Source organism: Thalassophryne amazonica, chromosome 16, assembly GCF_902500255.1.
Source record: "Thalassophryne amazonica chromosome 16, fThaAma1.1, whole genome shotgun sequence".
Taxonomy (NCBI): Eukaryota; Metazoa; Chordata; class Actinopteri; order Batrachoidiformes; family Batrachoididae; genus Thalassophryne; species Thalassophryne amazonica.
In genome coordinates, this window is record NC_047118.1 from 11,775,778 (window position 1) to 11,791,744 (window position 15,967).

The window sequence follows — 15,967 nt, forward strand, 5'->3', positions numbered from 1 at the left end:
CAGGCAAGTCCAGAGATGTCACGGCTGTCCGTCGCCACTGTGGAGAGAAGAGGTGAGATCATCTGTTTTTGCAGGGTTTCCAATTTTGCTGTTGATATTTCTGAAGAGGAGAGACGCTGAAAGCGAGAAGCTTCTGACAAGTTGGCAACATGGCGAAGAGTGCAGAAAACCAGCCCGTCTCCACCCCGTGTCCCACTCCTCCCACGAATTCCCGCGTCTTCAGACGCTTTGCATCCAGCCTCATCCGTACGGCCGAGACGTGTGGCAGATGGATACAAAGCAGAGGTGTCCGTAATCATGGAAAGAATTGGGAAAACTAGATACATTCCGGCTTTAACACACACACACAGACCCACCCCCTTTATAGTACAAGTCTTTCTCTCAGTGTCTTTCTGTCTCTCAGCACGTGTTCTCAATCTGCGTATAGGATGAAGCCAGAGAACGTGCTGTACTTGTTGTTGTTGCCTCCGTGGGCTTTGCCCCCGTCCAACTTGATGTACACCTCGTCTCCCGCATCCAGATGAAGGATGACGCTGTTGGAAGCATAGTCGTAGTTCTGATCGGCATCTTGAGCAATGGCGCTGGCACGAACCTGGAAGGGCAGATACAAGCAAACAGGAAAGAGAACGGGTAGGCTTGTTAGATACAGTCCGTACCAGAACATTTAGTTGGAATCAATTATCAGGCTTGGAAATGACCAGAACCTGCTATAGTAAGTGAAGAAGGACATTCATAGACTTTCAAAACAGGAAGATTGGTGTTTGCAGGACTGTACGTCTTATTATCATATACCTATAAATGATTCGCCAATATGATTGCATAAAACACTAAAGAATAAATAGCAATACACCCTTTTTGCGGACAGGTAATATTTTTCATACCACCTGAGTAAAACCCACAAAATCAATGTCGCCTTGCTAATCAGCCAAGTCGGACAGTGGAGCGGCGCCACGACTAAGAGGCGCGGTCAGAGGAACTGTGAAATACTGGTGAGTCACTATTAATAATTTCTTACGTGTCCAACCTCGTAGGTTGATCATTAAAATTAAATTTGTTAGTTCTAAAAGCCATCATAATTATTTATAGGAAAACGTTCTATTTTTTTTTTTCTACTAAGGTTTGAACTTTGAGTGTTTACACAGGAGAGAAAAGTGAGAAAATGTTAATGCCTGTTTGAGAAAAGTGTATAAAGTGTGTAGTGAGGGGTTTTACAGCCTTAAAACATCTATAATAACTGTAAAAAATAATGCTGACTACTTCGCGGATTTCGCCTATCGCGGGTTATTTTTAGAACGTAACTCCCGTGATAAATGAGGGACCACTGTATATGATAAAATCATTATCAAGTTGTTCACCAATGAATATGGCTTTTAACACCCTTCAGAAAACCATACAACATTTATCATTTATATGTATATGATAAAATTGTTATCAAGTTGTTCACCACATGAATATGGCTTTTTACACCGTTCAGAAAACCATACATTTATCATTTATATGTATATGATAAAATCGTTATCAAGTTGTTCACCAATGAATATGGCTTTTTACACCCTTCAGAAAACCATACAACATTTATCATTTATATGTACGAGGTCTGTGAGAAAAGTATCGGACCTTTTTATTTTTTTCGAAAACTATATGGATTTGAATCACGTGCGATTCCGTTGGAAGCCTTAAGGACAAGTTGGAACATATCCAGCTGTTAAACAATTTCTCAGATACTCACTCTACTGAAAGCCATCAAAAGCCGCCTGGTTTTTTACAAATGGTTATCAACACGGAGGTGTTTTTCCTGTGGCGGCGCACCACGCCAGCTGCCTGCCGACGCGCCAATCCGTCTGCACGTCTTTCATTACAAAATCTCCTTTAACAGTGGAATGTCCGGATAAACTGCTGATCCCGAGTTCTTCTGAAACTTCTCTGTTCTCTCACGATGTCCTGGGTCAACAAAGGCTTAAATTTGGAGGTTTTCAGCTCGAAACAGGCTGACGACGGAGCGCTGCGTGACGTCCCGCTCCGTGGGAAGTCCTTAAAGCGACAGTAAGACTCCATAATCTCTCATCAGTTGTTAAAATTTTCACCGAAAACCAGATGCATTTCTCTAATGATGTCCACTTCGATCTGCCTCACAGGTTCTGAAAAAAGTTTGATAAAGCAAAGCGCCAGTCTCTCAGGAAGAAGTCAGACAAAGGAATTCCACCGAGAGGGCTGGACCAGTGCTCACTCAAAGCCTGCCCACAGGCGAATGACATAACCGACAGGCGTGACAGAACTCACAAATGCGCACGAGGGTTCAAGGTTGGCTGATGTAATCGCCCGTGATTCAAATCCATATAGTTTTTGAAAAAAATAACAAGGTACGTTATTTTTCTCACAGACCTCGTATATGATAAAATCGTTATCAAGTTGTTCACCAATGAATATGGCTTTTTACACCCTTCAGAAAACCATACCCCCCTGAGGCCGAAACTTGATGACTGATAATATTTAAGTATTTCCAACTAAATAACACAGAAAGTCTTGTCCTGGATCTGAAAATAGAGGGACTGTGTATAAAAATGGCTGTAATTCCAAAATGGTTAATTTGAAATTTTTTTAAACTCAAACAAAGTTGAACATCTACACTACAAGTACATCTTGTTTCATTTCAGCGCCACTGATACAGAGGTAAGAATACGAAAAAAAAGCTGTCTCTGTCCAATTACTTATGGACCTGACCATACTGGCTCACTGTAGAAGGTACCAAGCCAAAGCATAACTGTTGGTAAATGCATTGTTTCATGTGAAACTGAAAGAAAAAATGCTTAAAAAATGCAACGTTGACTAAAGGAGGAAAAACTATCTATATTTGATATCCTGCTATGTGCCTTGATCTCATCAAATGAAATTATATGGAATGAAAGATATGTTATTAAAATTTCTAAAATGTTTTAGAGGAACCCTGTTTTCAAAAATACATTAACAAAATAAAATGCCCCAGTTTTGTTTTATTTTGTTGCAAAGTTCTTTCCTTGAACCGAATAAACTTGAACTTGAAAAATTTAATTAACGATGCAACAAATGCATATTGTCTCATTTGAAATAGTGACAAACAAACTCTATTGTAATTTTAAATCATTTCTATTAGACTGTTAAATCAGCACTAGTCAAGTAGTATTACAGACTAGTGGAGACTAGTAGAGTAGAGATCCACTATGATAGGGCTATCACTTTTGAATGAGACCATATACACTTGCCCCAGTGTTGATTTAACACTGCAAAATTTTGTGTTAGACTGAACCACACAATAATTTAATATCTTGACTCATGACCCAAGTAATCCTGGTGACAAACAAACAAACAAACAAACAGGCAGACTGGCAATGCTCAAAACATTACTTATTTTCTAGGGGTAGTTATTAAATATTAAAATATGCTGAAACTCAGAGTTTCTCAATCCTGGGGCCTCATGTACAAAGACTTGCGTAGATTTCTTACTGAAACATGGCATACACCAAAACCCAAAAACTAGCATAAGCACAAAAATATCTAGATGTATCAAAGTGTGCGTACGATGGATCCAAGCACTTTCAGTATGTACATCCCACTAAATGTGGAATTAAGCACACAGCCCAAACTCTGTTGTGCCACACCCCTATGAAAATATGCAAACCTATGTAAATAGGCCCTGGAGCTGGGATTCCCCATGCCGTCATATCAGACAACATGAACACAGAAAAGAATTTAATACTGAGTGGGATCTACAGATGATTGGAAATTACGTCGAGACACGCAGGGGTAACTTATTTGGTACCCTGTTAAATGGAATAATCATGAAACTGGAAAAATGTTTGTGGGAGCGTGTGCGTTTGAGGCCATAAACACGGTCGGCTCAGAATAGCGCATGCACACTGAAGTAAAAAATGCTGACAGTGTGTGACAGTCACAACTTTACACGCGTGTTTATTGAAAAATACTGAACATAGGGAGACAATCGAGGGCTTGCTAAGAAGCGCTGCTGCTGCAGTCTTACCATCAAGAAAAAGATAACACATTGATAACAATAAAAAACAACATATTTGAATGTGCACTGGTTGGCCTTGGTAACTGAAATCTGCTAATAAGCCAATGGGCTTCATTTGCAAGAAAATCCTTGCATTCACTGAATACACACTGAAGCCGGATTGCACCATTTGCAAGGTCCTCTAACAACACTAACGCCGCCATTGTTAGTGCCATTTTATGCATCGCTTTGCGCATGCTTTTATATCCAACCGTTTGTTTTGTTTGAGGAAGCTGTCATCTTTTAATATTGACAAAACCATCATGGCACTGTTTTATCGGTCTTTAATTGAATCTATTTTCTCTTGTTCTTTCGTGTCATGGTATGGTGCTTTGTCAGTGAAGGAAAGGAACAAACTAATGCAGATTGTGAAGTGGTCAGGGAAGCTGAATGGAGAGCCACAGCTTAGCCCCAAGTTGTTGTATATTAGGCATCTAAATAGGATCACGAAATCGATTCTACATGACCATTCACACCCTCTCTATGGGGAATTTCAGCTTCTCCCCTCTGGTCGGAGGTTTGCAATCCCAAAGTGCAGAACAAAGCGCTACAGGAACAGCTTTATTCCAGCTGCTATTATTCAGATAAATAAATTATAGGAGGAAAATTTGCACTAATTTAGGTCGTTTCTAAGCTGTGGTTTGATGTGGCTTTGAGCACTTTTATGAAGGTGTTGGGTCTTTAAGTATGTTAGTGTTGTCATTATATGTTCTAAGTTGAATGCTTTCTGTGATTGCAACACAAATCTACCTACGGGTATTAATAAAGTAACCTGAACCTGAACCATATAATTGCAAACACGTGGGTGTGTTAATTGTGCATAAGTGTGTCTCTGATGTGCACGTCACTCTGATGGCTTCATGTTTTCACACTATTAACAGTTTCCAAGCATCACCTCTATGTGTCGCCAGTGGAACAATAGCTGTAGAAATGTCGTACGCCAGCCAGGATTTTCACGTGACCCATTGCACATTTCTACAGTCATTTCACTTTTGATACATCTGAACATTTTTGCGCATACGCACGCTTTGTACATGAGGCCTCTGGTCCATATCCATATTTTGAACAGCTAAACCAGGTGTGTGCTGCCCGGCTTGGTTGTACAAACATTCGAGGACATTGGCAGAAGCAATGGGAAATATGCAAGTCAGGGATGCTTAAGGATCAGAAGAGAAAACCACCATACCTCAGTGATTTAACCTTCAAGCGACCAAACTAGTTTCGCGACTAAAATGATCGAGTGGGGTTATTTATGAACCCAATGACTTTATATTGGAACACTTCTATAAAAATGGTTGTTTTAAGGTTCTTCATATTTAATACAGTCATAAATAATACAGTCTGTTTACAAATCTAAAATTATCACTAAGCATTAAGCACCTTAATCATTTATTAAGCACTTTTTTTTTTTGTATCTCTAAAAAGGTCTTGTCATGAAGCTGTTCGATGTTTTTTTTAAACCTGCTGTTGTGTTGTTTTCTGTGTGTGTGTGTGTATAGCTGTTTGGAAAGTGCCATCAGAATTTCATTACAGAAATGCAATGACAATAAACACCTATTCTATTCTATTCTATTCTATTCTATTCTATTCTATTCTGTTTATTTCACTCTAATACATTTGTCCATCATTCTTTTTATCCTCACTGTGGGCATCAGGAATCAGTCTCAGTGCTTGTGCAGCTGTAAATCTTGCTATTCTAGGTCTGTTGGCCATGCTTTCCTGCAAAACAGTAAAATATAATGATTAGAGTTGGCAAATTACAATATCATCTGAAGCTATAATGTCAAAAATCTCATAGATCTTCCTGGGGGGGTCATAAGTGACCCTGCACAAGTTTAGATTATACCTGCCACACTTCTTATATGAAGAAATACAGGTCAAATAGAACTTTTTCTGATTAAAATGAGAAAAATGGTGCAGAAAAAAGTATATGCCAGGGCTCATAAATGACCCCACTTGGTCGCTTGAGGGTTAAAATAAGTGCCAAGCATCTGCATCCAGCAGAAAGAAGTAGTAAGTCCTATAAAGGTCCTGATGTCCATTGGTTTTGGTGCTTTACCTGGATCTTATAGTGTGAAATAGATGAGACTCTATGACTTCCCCTGGATAGGATGCCAGTCCATCACATGTTACTTCCCCAGTCGAAGGTGGTACCCATTTACAGCTGGGTGGACCGAGACAACGTAGATAAGGTGTCTCCAGTTCCAATGAGGCGGATGTGCATTAAAATTTAGTTACATGTTCATTAGTGTCTGTCATCATGTTGCACCAAATTCATTCTAATAAATGGGCAAGATTTGGTCCTTACTTTGGCACCAAAAAAAACAGCCTCAAGGAAAGATATCCTCCTTGGAAATAAATGTGTGAACATATGGGAGCAAGGCAACAACTTCACAGAAAAGTGTTGCCAGTTTAAAAAAAAAAGGTTTTGCTGCTGCACTGAAAGAACTGAGCAATGTTTGATACACGGGAGGATACGTCAAATAGATGATATCTTTTTAAAAGCTATAAAAGTAAAGGTTTTGAGGGACCAAATCTCTTGGTTTTTCAATCCATTCTGGAGCAAATCACAAATGAAATTAAATGATTGCCACAATAATGTTCCCAAATATCCCCGTCTATTGATATTAAAGCTGCAGGATTGAGCAGAGGGTCAGTCAAACCTTGGGCCATTCTGTCAAGCAGATTTATGGTTTCAATCAAGCCAGCCGTCTCTCATGGAAAACTTTTAACATCGGAACAAAAGATCCGACAAAACAAAAACTGTTACAAATTCAGTGACAGTACTGGCTGTGAAGGGGGCCGGTGGGATGGTGGTGGTGGTGGTGGGGTGTTCAAAAAGCCTCAAGGATAGCTGGTGAGGAACAGCAAATGTATCTAATACAAGTGCAGAATCAAAGGAATGAGCATCACAATAAAATAGAGAAAATTAATATGTTTCATCATCATGTGTTTTTCCCAAATGACCTGTCCTGGCTAATTAAGACCTCTGTCACAAACAGGCTCTGTTTCTAAGGAGACACATGCAGCTGCGGCACCAACTGGATACCAAAACAGTGCGTGCGTTTTTAATTAATGTGTGTTTGCATGGCTGACTCTGAGAGAGACAGAGAGAGAGAGAGAGAAAGAGACAGATTTTAAGACAAGAACCAGCGGAAAGTTTGGAATAACTGACAGCAGCACGCAGTTAAAGGTCACAGACGGGATGTTTGCTGAGCCGCATGGCCTAATTAAGTATTACACAGCACAAAGGTCAAGGAGGGAAACACTATTAGGAACGTGACGTGTCTGCACTCCTGCACACTGGATTTGAGATAACTGACGTTTTGAGCATCGACATCCACAACGGGTGAAGGTTTAGAACATTATAATCGAACAACAAGGCTGGTTCAGGTCACCTGATCAAGCCCTAACTATAAGCTTTAGCAAAAAGGAAAGTTTTAAGCCTAATCTTAAAAGTAGAGAGGGTGTCTGTCTCCCTGATCTGAATTGGGAGCTGGTTCCACAGGAGAGGAGCCTGAAAGCTGAAGGTTCTGCCTCCCATTCTACTCTTACAAACCTTAGGAACTACAAGTAAGCCTGCAGTCTGAGAGCGAAGCGCTCTATTGGGGTGATATGGTACTACGAGGTCCCTAAGATAAGATGGGACCTGATTATTCAAAACCTTATAAGTAAGAAGAAGAATTTTAAATTCTATTCTAGAATTAACAGGAAGCCAATGAAGAGAGGCCAATATGGGTGAGATATGCTCTCTCCTTCTAGTCCCCGTCAGTACTCTAGCTGCAGCATTTTGAATTAACTGAAGGCTTTTTCAGGGAACTTTTAGGACAACCTGATAATAATGAATTACAATAGTCCAGCCTAGAGGAAATAAATGCATGAATTAGTTTTTCAGCATCACTCTGAGACAAGACCTTTCTAATTTTAGAGATATTGCGCAAATGCAAAAAAGCAGTCCTACAAATTTAATATGCACATTGAATGACATATCCTGATCAAAAATGACTCCAAGATTTCTCACAGTATTACTAGAGGTCAGGGTAATGTCATCCAGAGTAAGGATCTGGTTAGACACCATGTTTCTAAGATTTGTGGGGCCAAGTACAATAACTTCGGTTTTATCTGAGTTTAAAAGCAGGAAATTAGAGGTCATCCATGTCTTTATGTCTGTAAGACAATCCTGCAGTTTAGCTAATTGGTGTGTGTCCTCTGGCTTCATGGATAGATAAAGCTGGGTATCATCTGCGTAACAATGAAAATTTAAGCAATGCCGTCTAATAATACTGCCTAAGGGAAGCATGTATAAAGTGAATAAAATTGGTCCTAGCACAGAACCTTGTGGAACTCCATAATTAACCTTAGTCTGTGAAGAAGATTCCCCATTTACATGAACAAATTGTAATCTATTAGATAAATATGATTCAAACCACCGCAGCGCAGTGCCTTTAATACCTATGGCATGCTCTAATCTCTGTAATAAAATTTTATGGTCAACAGTATCAAAAGCAGCACTGAGGTCTAACAGAACAAGCACAGAGTTGAGTCCACTGTCTGAGGACATAAGAAGATCATTTGTAACCTTCACTAATGCTGTTTCTGTACTATGATGAATTCTAAAACCTGACTGAAACTCTTCAAATAGACCATTGCTCTGCAGATGATCAGTTAGCTATTTTACAACTACCCTTTCAAGAATTTTTGAGAGAAAAGGAAGGTTGGAGATTGGCCTATAATTAGCTAAGATAGCTGGGTCAAGTGATGGCTTTTTAAGTAATGGTTTAATTACTGCCACCTTAAAAGCCTGTGGTACATAGCCAACTAATAAAGATAGATTGATCATATTTAAGATCGAAGCATTAAATAATGGTAGGGCTTCCTTGAGCAGCCTGGTAGGAATGCGGTCTAATAGACATGTTGATGGTTTGGATGAAGTAACTAATGAAAATAACTCAGACAGAACAATCTGAGAGAAAGAGTCTAACCAAATACCGGCATCACTGAAAGCAGCCAAAGATAACAATACGTCTTTGGGATGGTTATGAGTAATTGTTTCTCTAATAGTTAAAATTTTATTAGCAAAGAAAGTCATGAAGTCATTACTAGTTAAAGGAATACTCAGCTCAATAGAGCTCTGACTCTTTGTCAGCCTGGCTACAGTGCTGAAAAGAAACCTGGGGTTGTTCATATTTTCTTCAATTAGTGATGAGTAGTAAGATGTCCTAGCTTTATGGAGGGCTTTTTTATAGAGCAACAGACTCTTTTTCCAGGCTAAGTGAAGATCTTCTAAATTAGTGAGACGCCATTTCCTCTCCAACTTGCGGGTTATCTGCTTTAAGCTGCGAGTTTGTGAGTTATACCATGGAGTCAGGCACTTCTGATTTAAAGCTCTCTTTTTCAGAGGAGCTACAGCATCCAAAGTTGTCTTCAATGAGGATGTAAAACTATTGATGAGATACTCTATCTCAGTTACAGAGTTTAGGTAGCTACTCTGCACTGTGTTGGTATATGGCATTAGAGAACATAAAGAAGGAATCATATCCTTAAACCTAGTTACAGCGCTTTCTGAAAGACTTCTAGTGTAATGAAACTTATTCCCCACTGCTGGGTAGTCCATCAGAGTAAATGTAAATGTTATTAAGAAATGATCAGACAGAAGGGAGTTTTCAGGGAATACTGTTAAGTCTTCAATTTCCATACCATAAGTCAGAACAAGATCTAAGATATGATTAAAGTGGTGGGTGGACTCATTTACATTTTGAGCAAAGCCAATTGAGTCTAATAATAGATTAAATGCAGTGTTGAGGCTGTCATTCTCAGCATCTGTGTGGATGTTAAAATCGCCCACTATAATTATCTTATCTGAGTTAAGCACTAAGTCAGACAAAAGGTCTGAAAATTCACAGAGAAACTCACAGTAACGACCAGGTGGACGATAGATAATAACAAATAAAACTGGTTTTTGGGACTTCCAATTTGGATGGACAAGACTAAGAGCCAAGCTTTCAAATGAATTAAAGCTCTGTCTGGGTTTTTGATTAATTAATAAGCTGGAATGGAAGATTGCTGCTAATCCTCCGCCTCGGCCCGTGCTACGAGCATTCTGGCAGTTAATGTGACTCGGGGGTGTTGACTCATTTAAACTAACATATTCATCCTACTGTAACCAGGTTTCTGTAAGGCAGAATAAATCAATATGTTGATCAATTATTATATCATTTACTAACAGGGACTTAGAAGAGAGAGACCTAATGTTTAATAGACCACATTTAACTGTTTTAGTCTGTGGTGCAGTTAAAGGTGCTATTATTTTTTCTTTTTGAATTTTTATGCTTAAATAGATTTTTACTGGTTATTAGTGGTCTGGGAGCAGGCACCGTCTCTACGGGGATGGGATAATGAGGGGATGGCAGGGGGAGAGAAGCTGCAGAGAGGTGTGTAAGACTACAACTCTGCTTCCTGGTCCCAACCCTGGATAGTCACGGTTGGAGGATTTAAGAAAATTGGCCAGATTTCTAGAAATGAGAGCTGCTCCATCCAAAGTGGGATGGATGCCGTCTCTCCTAACAAGACCAGGTTTTCCCCAGAAGCTTTGCCAATTATCTATGAAGCCCACCTCATTTTTTGGACACCACTCAGACAGCCAGCAATTCAAGGAGAACATGCGGCTAAACATGTCACTCCCGGTCCGATTGGGGAGGGGCCCAGAGAAAACTACAGAGTCCGACATTGTTTTTGCAGAGTTACACACCGATTCAATGTTAATTTTAGTGACCTCCGATTGGCGTAACCGGGTGTCATTACTGCCGACGTGAATTACAATCTTACCAAATTTACGCTTAGCCTTAGCCAGCAGTTTCAAATTTCCTTCAATGTCGCCTGCTCTGGCCCCCGGAAGACATTTCTCAAAACAGAGTCGCCAGTAACCAGAGTTTGATCATCGGTGGGTGTGTCGTCGATTGGGGAAAAACGGGTTGGCGGTGTACATGGGGCTTCTGTTTAGAACTACACTTCTTCCTCACAGTCACCCAGTCGGCCTGCTTTCCCGGCTGCTCGGGATCTGCTGGAAGGGAACTAACGGCGGCTAAGCTACCTTGGTCCGCACCGACTACAGGGGCCTGGCTAGCTGTAGAATTTTCCACGGTGTGGAGCCGAGTCTCCAATTCGCCCAGCCTAGCCTCCAAAGCTACGAATAAGCTACACTTATTACAAGTACCATTACTGCTAAAGGAGGCCGAGGAATAACTAAACATTTCACACCCAGAGCAGAAAAGTGCAGGAGAGACAGGAGAAGCCGCCATGCTAAATCGGCTAAGAGCTAGTAGCTGCGCTAAGCTAGCGGATTCCTAAAAACACACAAAGTGAATAATGTGTAAATAATTTAGAGGTGATTCAGCAGAGGGATTGCTTTAGTTAAGGCACGTGAAGATTACACTGTGAAACAAATCGTTATCTAGTTAACTAGATCAATCTAACTGCGCAGATTAAACAGCTAACAAATACAGCAAAACACCGCTGTGCTCCGTAACAGGAAGTGATACAATACCGCAGTGAGAGCCAACCACCAGTAGAGGCAAGCAAGCAAAGGAGCAAAATAAGTCAAAAGTGTCATTGTTTACTGTCAAATACATATTTCATGAAGAACCTGGGAGCTTCTCAGGTTTGATTACTGTGCTGCATTTTTTTCACCACTGGGGGCAGCACAACACAGAGTCGCAGAAAGCGAAGCATAGAAGAAGCCCAGCAGATGAAGATAGTATACAAATAATGAATGTTTATGTATTCAATGGTATGAATATTTAATTTGGGGAATGTACCATTCCAGCTTTCACCAAATTAAATTTTTGTTGCATTGAAAGAATGAAAAAGCATTCATTATTTGTTTTACATAATGGCTAAATGGTAAATGGACTGCATTTATATTGCACATTTCCATCTGCATCAGACTCTCAAAGTGCTTTACAAATAATGCCTCACATTCACCCTGAAGTCAGGGTGCTGCCATACAAGGTGCTCACTACACACCGGGAGCAATAGGGGATTAAAGACCTTGCCCAAGGGCCCATAGTGATTGTCCAGTCAGGCTGGGATTTCAACCGAGGATCTTCTGGTCGCAAGCCCAACGTCTTAACCACTAGACCATCACCTCCCCCAGTTAGGCAGGTGGGGGGAGGGACAAGTATCTATTTTAGCCATAGGCTAGAATAGGCTATTTTAGCCATAGGCTAAAATAGATCCTTGTCATTTGATATTTTATTAATTTATAAACGACAGTAAAGGGACTTACATTTTGGGTGTGTCACTGCTGCTTAAAGCCCCGTTTACACATAGACGGTTTTGTCAGTGGGTAGTACGTAGACCGAAGTTCAAGGTAGTTCCGGCTGTTTTCACGGTGGAAAGGGGCGGAGCATTTCGCCGGCGTTTTGACCGCCTTACTAGCCGCAAATATGTGGATAAAATGCCGCTAAATCCGCCGAATAAAGCAGCGTTTTGACGCCGTAGCATCCGGCACATGTCAGGCAACGGGGGTTAATACCCAGTTCTATCCTTTACAATCGCAGGTTAAGACGCGCGTGAGAACGGTGGTGTTCTGCTGCCGCCGATAATGCCCTGTGTACCACTGGTTTTATCCAGGCAAATCCTGCGTTATTCCAGGAACTTTTGCATATATGCACCGCCCCCAGAGTATAATAGGCTGAAGCAGCCGGAATACATGCCTCTGTCACTGCAGGGGGAGGGAGATCATCCTCAGCCTTTTCTTCTCCTTCCTTTTCCCCTCCTCAACGTGTTGCTCCATCTCCACCTCCCCTCTGCTTCTGAACCAGACCTCTTGGTAAGTCCTTGCCGCTGCCAATTTTCTTTTAGGAGGCATACTGGAGCTTCTCTGCAAAAATATCTGGAGCTGGCCGTGATTGAGAGGCCTGCATGCAGCGCGCTAGCGTTTTTATACTGACCGCCGCCTATTGGCTGTTTGGAACACTGTTAATAACCGGGAGGTGGCGTTTAGAACGGCGTACTGTCCGCTAGCGCCACCGTTTTGTCTGCCTCTGTCGCTGATTAAAACGCCCTAGAGGACGCCGATGTGGGCTCTATCGCCATTTTACACGCCGTTGATTAGGGATACAACGCCGGCTGCCAATTACGGCGGTGTAAACTGCAGCACTACAGGAAGGGGCAGGATGAATCGGTGATTAAAAAGTATCAAACACCGTTGTTTGTGTTGTCTCCATCGTCACGCGAATTCTCCAGGAGCGCTCCTGGAATTATTCGACATGTTGAATAATTTTTTCGACGATACCCGGTAAAGTCTGAACTAAGCCACGCTCCCTAGTGCTGGAGTTAACAACGGCGTTTGATCCTTAAACGGCCAAAACCTCTTCCGGGACGCTTCCGGGAGCTCTTACCGTCTATGTGTAAACGGGGCTTAACAGTCAATCAATCAATCAATTTTATTTATATAGCACCAAATCACAACAAACAGTTGCCCCAAGGCACTTTATATTGTAAGGCAAGGCCATACAATAATTACGTAAAAACCCCAACGGTCAAAACGGTTGTCCAACACAACAGTCCAACACAAACTTTAAATTGGAGTCCAAACTTATGACGATGTAGTCCAAATAAAAAGTCTTCATGTAGTTCTTCAGTCCAGCGAAAATCACGTCAGATACTTCTCTAGCTTTTCAGCTTTTCATCCTAACAGCTCTTCATGCCTCCAAATGGCTTACGGCGTAATGGATTTGTTTGTGTGTGTGTGTGTGTGTGTGTGTGTGTGTGTGTGTGTGTGTGTGTGTGTGTGTGTGTGTGTGTGTGTGTGTGTTAGAAGAATTAGCAGCATAAATTAGCTCCTTCAAATCATTGCCCGACAGCAAAACAAACTCTGCAATGTTTAGCTAAACACCTCCCCCGGTAGTGTGAGCATGCGCGGTCATCGGGGCGTGCAATAGCAAATTTCATATAGCACCAAAATTACACGATAAAAAGAACTGTTGCATAATCAATGAAACACAATGGCAAATGGTACGAATAATCCATGTCACGTGACATACAACACACCAATCAAATGACAAAGATCCACTGATTATTGGACATGCTGATTTAGTGCAGCGGATAACTGAAAAAAAAAATCTTTCAAATGGTGATGCAAGCACCAAATTTGGCACAAATACACCTTAGGCATTACCCTTTTCAAAAGGCAGGGTGTGCACTTGAACTTTCAACAGGCAGCCAGGTGGGGGTCGATTGAAGAAGTACACCGGGGTCAAAATTAAAACATTCTCCAATCATATTGAAAACTATACCACATTATTTGTCTGATCATAAGGATTCCAAAAAGGTATAGTTTGGACTATCTATGACTGAATGTTCTGGAGTTATGGGGCAAAAACAGCAAGAATGGTGACAAAGGTCAATTTCAGTTTGTATAGGAGTCAAAAGATAAAGTTGCTCTAATTTTGGGGAAAAAAATGATGCAGATTATTGGTTGAGTTATTAGAGTTTTAAAAAGGAATAGTTTGCATCATGTGTCATGCTAAGTTATCATGTTACGGGGTAACATATGTCACATGTCATAGAATCCAATGGACAATGTTGTTTAACCATTACTTTGCAGACCAAACACTCAAGACAGTCAAAACTATTCCATTTGTTAATCCTATTAGCGCAACCAATAATTTACACCACTTTTTTACCAAAATTGGAGCAACTTTAACTCTTGACCCTTGTGCAAACTGAAATTGACCTTTGTCACCATTTTTGCTCTTTTTTGCCCCATTACTCCAGAACATTCAGTCATAGATATGATAGATGCCAAGTGCTTGCTCACAGGGGGTCGTTTTGACCATTGGGGTTTTTCTGTAATTATTGTATGGCTTTGCCTTACAATATAAGGCGCCTTGGGGCAACTGTTTGTTGTGATTTGGCGCTATATAAATAAAATTGATTTGATTTGATTTGATTTGATAGATAGTCCAAACTATACCTTTTTGAAATCTCTATGATCAGACAAACAATATGGAATGCCTTTCAATATGATTGGAGCATTTTTAAAATTTAACACCTCTGTAATTTTTCAGTTGGCCCCTACCTGGCCACCTATCGAAAATTCAAGTGGACACTGCTTTCTCAAAGGAGTAATGTCTAGGAGTATTTGTGCCAAATATGGTGCTTGCGTGACCATTTAAAGGATTCCTCTGTAAATATTCTGTTATCTGCTGCACTAATTGTAGTTTTACTTCACAATGTTCACATTTCTCTGACCACCAGTCTCTCAAGAGCCTCACACTGACCTTTCAGCTTTTACAAGAGCTTGACAGAGCTGTGAAAGAAGCTTGACTCAACTGATTTATGATGTTAAAATCGATCCATCGGCCGACTCGTATTCGGACGTCTACGTATCAATGTAGTTGTAAAATTGATTTCCAGTTCATATCAGTTCAATTGATTTTCACACCACTAATTAATCACATCAGAAGACAAAATTAACCTAATTTATATTTTACCTAGGTGATTTCATCAAGCACATTCCTTATTCAGTCTTTCCTTTGCACAGTACTGAATATAATAATTCATGTTAAAGTCTTAACAAAATTAAAACAAACTGACTTCCCCCAAATATTCTTGCAAAACTGATACGGAATTCAGAAACAAGAAAGGTTTGGGGAGCATGTTGTATTTCTCCACTAATCCAGGTGTCTTTTATACAGGTAACGAGTTCAAAGAGGTACGATTGATACAGGTAAAGAGTGCAGAATAAGAGGGCTTCTTAAAAAAAAGAGCCACAATTCTTGCAGGTTGGTAGGTGATCAAATGCTTATTTCGTGCAATAAAATGGAAATTAATTATTTAAAAATTATACAATGTGATTTTTCAGATTCTGTCTCTTATAGTTGAAGTGTAACTACAATAAGAATTACAGACCTCCTC

The 15,967-nt window shown here is 40.5% G+C and overlaps 1 protein-coding gene across 1 annotated transcript in view; it reads right to left on the minus strand.

The window, feature by feature from the left end:
- Window positions 1-65: 65 nt before the first annotated feature.
- The window catches only part of LOC117527834 (C1q-related factor), a 69,733-nt gene continuing 53,831 nt past the window's right edge, over window positions 66-15,967 (minus strand). The window contains exon 2 of the mRNA XM_034190335.1: window positions 66-592. Coding sequence (XP_034046226.1) covers window positions 413-592 — 180 coding nt within the window. The 3' untranslated portion in view covers window positions 66-412. The remainder of the gene's footprint in view (window positions 593-15,967) is intronic.